Source organism: Trichechus manatus, unplaced genomic scaffold (assembly GCF_000243295.1).
Source record: "Trichechus manatus latirostris isolate Lorelei unplaced genomic scaffold, TriManLat1.0 scaffold00163, whole genome shotgun sequence".
Lineage (NCBI taxonomy): Eukaryota > Metazoa > Chordata > Mammalia > Sirenia > Trichechidae > Trichechus > Trichechus manatus.
This window is the reverse complement of record NW_004444099.1, coordinates 1538893-1546977: the sequence shown is the minus strand read 5'-3', so window position 1 is coordinate 1546977 and position 8085 is coordinate 1538893. Positions and strand designations below refer to the sequence as shown.

Genomic DNA, 8085 nt, shown 5'->3' with positions numbered 1-8085 from the left:
ACCACTCACCAAAGTAGGATGCAGAACATTTTCTTAATAAGCTTTGTTATGCCAGCTGACGTAGATGTCCCCTGAAAGCATGGTCCCCAGACCCCTACCCCTGCTACTGTGTCCCTCAAAGTGTTTGTATTCAGGAAACTTCTTAGCTTTGGTTTAGTCCAGTTGTGCTGACTTCCCCTGTAGTGAGTGCTGTCCTTCCCTTCACCTAAGATAATTCTTATCTACTATTTAGTTAGTAAATAACCCTCCCGCTCCCTTCCGACCCTTGTAACCATCAAAGAATGTTTTCTTCTGTATTTAAACCTTTTCTTGAGTTCTTGTAACAGTGGTCTTATGCAATATTTGTCTCTTTTGTGACTGACTAAATTCACTCAGCATAATGACTTCCAGCTTCCTCCATGTTATAAGTTCACGGCTTCATCGTTGTTCTTTATCGTTGCGTAGTATTCCATTGTGTGGATATACCGTAATTTGTTTATCCGTTCGTCCGTTGATGGACACCTAGGTTGTTTCCATCTTTATGCTATTGTGAACAGTGCTGCAGTGAACATGGGTGTGCGTATATCTATTCGTGTGACGGCTCTTATTTCTCTAGGATATATTCCAAGGAGCAGCATAGCTGGATCGTATGGTACATCTATTTCTAGCTTTTTAAGGAAGTGCCAAATCGATTTCCAAAGTGGTTGTACCATTTTACATTCCCACGAACAGCATGTAAGTGTTCCAGTCTCTCCACAACCTCTCTAGTATTTATTGTTTTGTGGGACGCAGAACATTTTCTTAATAAACTTTGTTATGCCAGTTGACCTAGATGTCTCCTGAAACCATGGTCCCCAGGCCCCCACCCCTGCATTCTATCCCTCTAAGTGTTTGGTTGTATTCAGCAACCTTCCTAGCTTTTAGTTTAGCCCAGTTGTGCTGACTTCCCCTGTATTGTGTGTTGCCTTTCCCTTCATGTAAGGTAATTCTTGTCTACTATCTAGTTAATGAATACCCCTTTCCCTCCCCACCCTCTTAAGCATCAAAGAATGTTTTCTTCTGTGTTTAAACCATTTCTTGAGTTCTGCACCCCACCTTTCTCTTGCTCCATCCAGGACTCTCTGTTGTGTTCCCTGTCAGGGCAGTCATTGGTGGTAACTGGGCACCATCTTGTTTAATAGTGGTCTCATACAATACACCATCGTGTAATAGTTCTTGTAATAGTGGTCTCATACAATATTTGTCCTTTTGTGACTAATTTCACTCAGCATAATGCCTTCCAGATTCATCAAAGATAAAATTTACTGTTTGTGTGTTTTGAGTATGTGAAAAGTGTTGCTCTCGCAATTCTGTTACTTGGTTTCTTGAAATTATAATCCTTTTCATTAATATGGGATTAATAAAAACAAAGAAGCAAGCTCAAAAATTAGGAAAACACTGTCTCATTTGAGCACAGTATTATGCTATAATTACATAGCCATGGGAGGGTCATTGACTGGCTTGATTTTGCTCTGGCACTTGAGGTCAGAACTGAGATTTAGCACAAGTTTCTTGACTACTTGGCTCTAGACTTTTCTGCCACACCAGTGCTAATTTCCTGAGACAGGGATAGTCTTACCACATATTTCAGATTTTCAGCTTATTTCTTTTGTGTATTCATTCATTTTCTATTAGGGCTATGTGTTTTATTAAAAATTAATTTAACGTTCAACAGGTACTTGGCTGTCTTTTTCTGACTGCTATGCACTGCCCTAAGCATCGTGTCTTCAGAGATAATCAGAGAACAGAGTATCTGTTCTCTTGGAATTTGCAGTTTATTTGGGGAATCAGATACTAAATAAGCACACAAATTGTAATACATTATGAAGTAAAACTACATAGTGTTGTGAGCCTAACTTTGGAGAACCTAATTTCGATTGAGTAGTCAGGGAAAGCCTCTTTTTGAAATGAGTCAAACTGAAACTCGAAGGATGAATTAGCTAGGTTAAGGATATTTTGCTTGACACTAGGACAAGAATGGAGACTGGCAAATTTAGCCAACTATTTATTGAAGCTGGTGTGACTGGAGAGATGGATAGGGCCAGATATATGTAGGCCATGTTAGAGAATACATTGTATTTGTTTTTTTTTTTTTTTAGACACTCAATTGAAGTAAACATTACCTGCAGAAAAGTGCATACGTAAGTGCATAGCTTGATGAATTGTCATAGATGAACACACTGTGTATTGAGTGCTCAGCTCAAAAAACATTACCAGCATCCTGGAAGCTCCCTGTGTGCTCTCTACCAGCCACTTTCCTGACTTTTAATACCACAATGTAGGTTACCTGTTTTTGACTTTTTATATAAATGGAATCATGTGGTATTATATTTCACTCAACATTGTGTGTATGAGATTCATCCATGTTATGTGTAGTTGTATCTTTCGTTCTATTGCTGTTCAGTATTTCCATTTTATGAGTATATACTAACATTTATATTTCCGTTCTCTTGTTGAGGAATATTTGGATTGCTTCCAATTTGGGACTATTTTGAATAATTCTGCTGTGAATGTTCATATGTGTAAGAGTTTTTGTCTGAGGTATATACCTAAGGATGGATTTGGGATATATACATCTTCAGCTTTGCCAGATAATGCCAAACATTTTCTGAAGTAGTTCCAATTTATACTCTTATCAGCCTACTGAAGGATTTTAAGCAGGGAAAGAGATCAGATTTGTGTTTTTAAAAGATCAGTCTGATGGGTAGGGCAGGTAAGAAAGGATGTAGGAAAACTCTAGAGGAGACTATTGTCTTTGTAAGTTAAAAAAAGACTGAAAGACTAGCTTTCATTGGTGACAAATAATCCACAACTGTATCAGATGAGGGCAGTGGGGGTTCATTGGTAGAATTCTCACCTTCTGTGTGGAGACCCAGGTTTGATTCCTGGCTAGTGCACCTTATGCGCAGCCACCGCCCATCTATCAGTGGAGGCTTGTGTGTTGCTGTGATGCTGGGCAGGTTTCAGTGGTACTTCCAGTCTAAAATGGGCTAGGAAGAAAGTCCTGGCTATCTGCTTCTGAAAGCAGCCAGTGAAAACCCTGTGGATCACAAGGGTTTGGTCTGCATCCGATCATGGGGATGGTGCAGGACTGAGCAGCATTTATTGTGTTATGCGTGCGGTCACCATGTGTTGGGGGCTGATTCCAGGGTAGCTAACAACGGCAACAACAACATTTGATATCAGAATTGTTAATGGCTTCTGTGTTGTTATTACCAGATAATGTGTTTTGGCATTGGTAAGCAATTGATCTTTGTTCCTTATTATATTTCTGTCATGTTTCAGATTTACAGAACAAGGCTTATATATTTTCTTTGGAAAAATTCACAGAAGTTTCATTAGTCCTGTTCATTAGAGCTAGTTTTCCAAGGGCATATCCAGTGTAACACATCCTGTTCAGATTTATTCTAGTATTAGACTTTGCAGTAAGTAAAACATTGTAATATTCATTTGGGTTTGTATGAGTAATTTGGGTTGATTGTATGAGTTCTACTATAGTGAAAGAATCTCACAGAAGTAAAACTAAAGGTAACTTCAAATCCAGATATTAAGAATTAACTGTTTAGATTTCTGGTGTATGTTAGTATTTGATTTTATAGTGGTTACCTATGGAAATGATTGAAATTATAGCATGTTTAAATTTGTTTAGTTTTAATGTAAAATTTGATAGAAATTTCTGTCATTCCTTTGGGAACTCACAAATTTTTAGTCTGTTCAGTTATAGATCGTAGGTAGTTAAATTCAGAATTTTGAACTGGTTCCAGTTTGAACCCCTTCTGAGAATTTGCATATCTAACAAGTTCCCAGGTGAAGCTAATATTGCTGGTTAGGGACCAATTCTGAGAACCACTAATAGAGCAGTGGTTCTCAAAATTTATTATACATAAGAATCACTTGGGGGTCTTGTTAAAATGTAGATTGATTCAGTATACCTGGGGTGGAAATGCAAATTCTCAGTAGGGGTGCGAAGCCCAGGTTAAGTTTGAATTACAAAATGTGGTGACTGACTAAACTTGATAATTGTGAGCATTTTCCTTTTATTTCAGAGTTTCCTTGGAGGCTTTTTTGGTCCCATTTGTGAGATCGATGTTGTCCTTAATGATGGGGAAACCAGGAAGATGGCAGAAATGAAAACTGAAGATGGCAAAGTAGAAAAACACTATCTCTTCTATGATGGAGAATCAGTTTCAGGAAAGGTAAATCTTTTTTTTTGAGGGGATTACCTAGTTGTAGGACTAAAATTAATCATCAAAGTGGTCTGTGTTTTTAAATTTGAATGATTTTATTAGTGATGGAAATTTTTTTTCTGAAGGTCAACTAAATCCTGATTCATTAGAATATTTATAGGAATGATTCTTAAACCTGACCTCTATACTCTTGAAATTCTGTGCAGAATTTTTGAGTTATGATGTGCATCTGTTTAACTTCTGACAGTTTCTCCAGTGCGGCCGTGATCCACTCAAAGTTTGTTTCTCCTTGAACATAAAGCTGAGGTGTAGAGGTTGCTTTCTAAAGGGCTCTTTCTCTTTCTTTGTAACTTACCTCTCTCTGCACTCTGTAGAGGATTTAAATACGTTTGGAATGTATCTTGTAAGTGTGGTCAGATACATTTATGACACCTTCTACAGGACTTTACTTTTTTTCCTTTTTCTTATCTAGTTATCTGTAAAATTATTCTTTTACGTTAAGGAATATGATCAATAGTCATTAGTATTGAATGGTAATATCATAGACAAATTCAAGCTGTAAAACATTTGAAATAATTTTTTACAATATAAAATATTAGGGTTTTTAACTTCTGCTTGTTAAAGTAATAAACATACATGGTAGACAGTTTGGAAAATAATTATAGTCCGTCCCATCATATGGAGATAATTCAGTGTTGAAAATTTGAGTGTTTCCTTGTGATCTCACTGCATAAATTGGTGTTGCCGTGTTTATAGTATATTAAGCATACCATTTCCCTATTGTTGAATATTTAAATAGTTCCTGTTTTTCAGGCTTCTTCTAGTATATTGGAGCCTTGGTGGTGCAGTGGTAAAGAGCTCCAGCTGCTTACCAAAAGATCAGCAGTTTGAATCCACGAACTGCATCTTGGAAACTCTATAGGGCAGTTCCACTCTGTCCTATAGGGTTGCTATAGGGTCGCTATGAGTTGGAATCGACTTGACAGTGATGGGTTTGGTTTGTGTTTTTTCCTAGTATATTACCATATATGTGGTAATACTTCTATATGGATTATGTTTTCTCTAGAATAAGATTCCTGGAAGTGAGTTGCTGGGCCAAAAGGCATGAATATTTTAAGGCTCCTAATACATATTAATAAATTACTTTCTGGAAAATTTGCATTAATTTACATGTCCACCAGTAGTGTGTTGTTTCACCTAAGGCTTCATTGAATATGATCACTTTTTAATTTTTGGTATTGTGGTAGGCAAAAATGGTCTTATTTTAATTTGCATTTCTTTGTTTACAAATTAGGTTGAACTTAAGTTTATTAGCCATTTGAGGTTCTCTTTTACTGTTTATTTAGATCTTTTGCCAAATTACCCATTAGGGTCTTATTAGTGTCTCATCTGAAACATATTTTTTGGTTTTCAATTTTATTTCCCTGATACTCTTCCTTTAAAAAGATGGAGAGAAAGAGCAAGAGGCCTGAAGGAGAGCAGACAAAATCATCAGAAGGATGGCATATGTCAAATGAAGGAAGAGTACTAAGAAGTAGCATTTGGCCAGTGGAAAAGAATGCTTGTTCATGTGCTTTGAGATAGGGCTGGAAGCGGGTGGGGATACCAATGAAGTCTTCTTTCTCAGGTATTTCTGTTGATAGATATGACAAGTAAGTAAGTATTTATCCTGCTAGGTTGTTGTAAGCTCTATAAGATCAGGGCATCAGGGTGTACTTCTCTGTTCTCCATAAAGTACATCAGAGTGCTGATTATAAAGTAAGTTCTCAGTAAATGTTTACCTGATTTATTTATTTACTGTTTTTAAGTCTAGTAAGAGAACATTCCTTATGTGGTTTAAAGTAGTCTTATGTCTTCTAGGCCAATAAAATGTTCATGGTTGATGTTTATGGGATAAATAAGGGAAGAGGGGGAATGTTTAAGGTAAAACTGAAGTTACTTCAATGTGTTTTTAAAAAAATAGCTGGCGATCAGAATACGTTTTTGGAATTGCTAGAAATCATGTAGTCCTAATCAATAACTGTAGAGTGCATTTTCTTAAATAATAAAATTTCTTTTAGGTAAATATTTTCTGTTGCTCAAAATATACTATAGCTTGAATCTGATGTTTATTGTCCTGAGATTTTTTTTTCATTTTTTAACCTTTTCATTGTAAAATAAAACACCGATAAAACAAAAATGAATTATTATAAGTCATATTTTCTTGTAATCACCATCAAGTTAAGAAGTAGAACTTTGCCAGCCACCACGTGTGTCCCAACCCAATCACAACCCCTTTACCTCAAAAGTAACCACTATGCTGACTTTATGGTACCAAATTTCCTTGTATTTCTTAATTATTTAGTCTTGCTCATTTAAAAAAGTTTACAGTTCCTTATAATTTATCTCTGTGTAATATAATTGAAGAACTTGGGCCATTTGAACTGCAGAGTTTTCCATGGTATGGATTTTGTTGATTGCATACTCATGATAAGGTTCAGGGTAGTCTTCTAATCTCTGTGATTGCCTATAAATTGGAAGCTGGATCCAGAGGCTTGATTAGACTCAAGTTCAGTTCCTTTGACAAGAATATGTAATGTCTGGTTTTCTCTCTCTCTCTTTTTTTTTTTTTTTTGCAGCTATTGATGCTCAGTACCTAGATTTATTTAATTCATTGGAGGTTACAGAATGGTCATATTTTAAATTCTATCATTTTGTTTTTATTTATTAGATAGAATACTTTATAAAGAGATGGTACTCATACATTGTTTTGTTACCTAATGGTACAGCTCATGTAGGAAAGAAAATAAATGCTTTATTTTTTCCCCCTTTGCCCAGTTTTTAAAATAGTAAGTTGGTTCTTTATCATCCTCCAAAGATGAACTGTAGTTTTATTTACTTATTTTAATAGTTTATTTTTTGTTGTTGAGAATATACACAGCAGAACATACACCAGTTCAACAATTTGTACATGTACATTTCAGTGACATTGATTACATTCTTCAAATTGTGCAACCATTCTCACCCTCCTTTTCTGAATTGCTCATTTGTAAATGTTATCCTTACCAAAGCTCCAGTGGTCCCATGTTGGGCCAGCAGAAACTTCTTCATTGTATTAGTTTTCTATTGCTGCATAACAAATCACCAGAAACTTAACATCTTAACACAACTTTATTATCTCACAATTCTTGTGTGTGAAGAATTTGGTATGGATTACCTGGGCCCTAAGTTCAGGGGGTTACCAGGCCTAAATCAAGGCATTGGTGGACGGTGCTGCAGTCTCATCTGAGGTTCAGGGTCCTCTTCCAAGCACACTGGTTTTTTGGCAGAAATCATGTCCTTGTGATTCTAGGACTGAGGTCCCCGTTTTCTTGCCAGCAGTTGGCTGGGGACTGCTGTCAGCTCAAGAGAGGTTACTCTCAGATCCTCACCATGTGGGCCCCTTCTCTCACAACACAGTAGTTGGCTTTGTCCTCACTGCCAGCCAGGGGGAGAGCATCACTCTGATACTTCACCTTTTAAAAGGGCTTACTTGATTACATGTCATAAAATTCACCTTAGTAAAGTGTACATTTTAAGCTGGAGAAAGGTGTAGAACAAAATACTAACAAAAAAAGACCAGATTTACTGGACCGACAAGAGACTAGAGAAACCCTGAGAGTATGGCCCCCAGACACCCTTTTATCTCAGTGGTGAAGTCACTCCCACAGTTTACTGTTCAGCCAGGGATTGGACAGCCCCATAAAACAAAACAGGACTAATGAGGCACAGCAGTCCAGGGACAAGGACTAGAAGGCAGGAGGGGACCGGAAAGCTGGTGATAGGGAACCCAAGGTTGAGAAGGGACGGTGTTGAGATGTCGTGGGGTTGTTAACCATTGTCATAGGGCAATATATGTACT

At 37.0% G+C, this 8085-nt stretch overlaps 1 protein-coding gene across 4 annotated transcripts in view; it reads left to right on the top strand.

Annotated features, from left to right (window-relative positions):
• VPS26A (VPS26 retromer complex component A) overlaps nt 1-8085 on the top strand; it is a 35924-nt gene that overhangs the window by 6361 nt on the left and 21478 nt on the right. For 2 of the 4 annotated variants that reach the window (XM_004386384.2, XM_004386385.2), the window contains exon 2: nt 4065-4214. In XM_004386384.2, coding sequence (XP_004386441.1) covers nt 4065-4214 — 150 coding nt within the window. Of the gene's footprint in view, nt 1-2138; nt 2160-2279; nt 2297-4064; nt 4215-8085 lie in introns of those variants that run through there. The other 2 variants (XM_023740733.1, XM_023740734.1) reach the window with 2 other exon arrangements.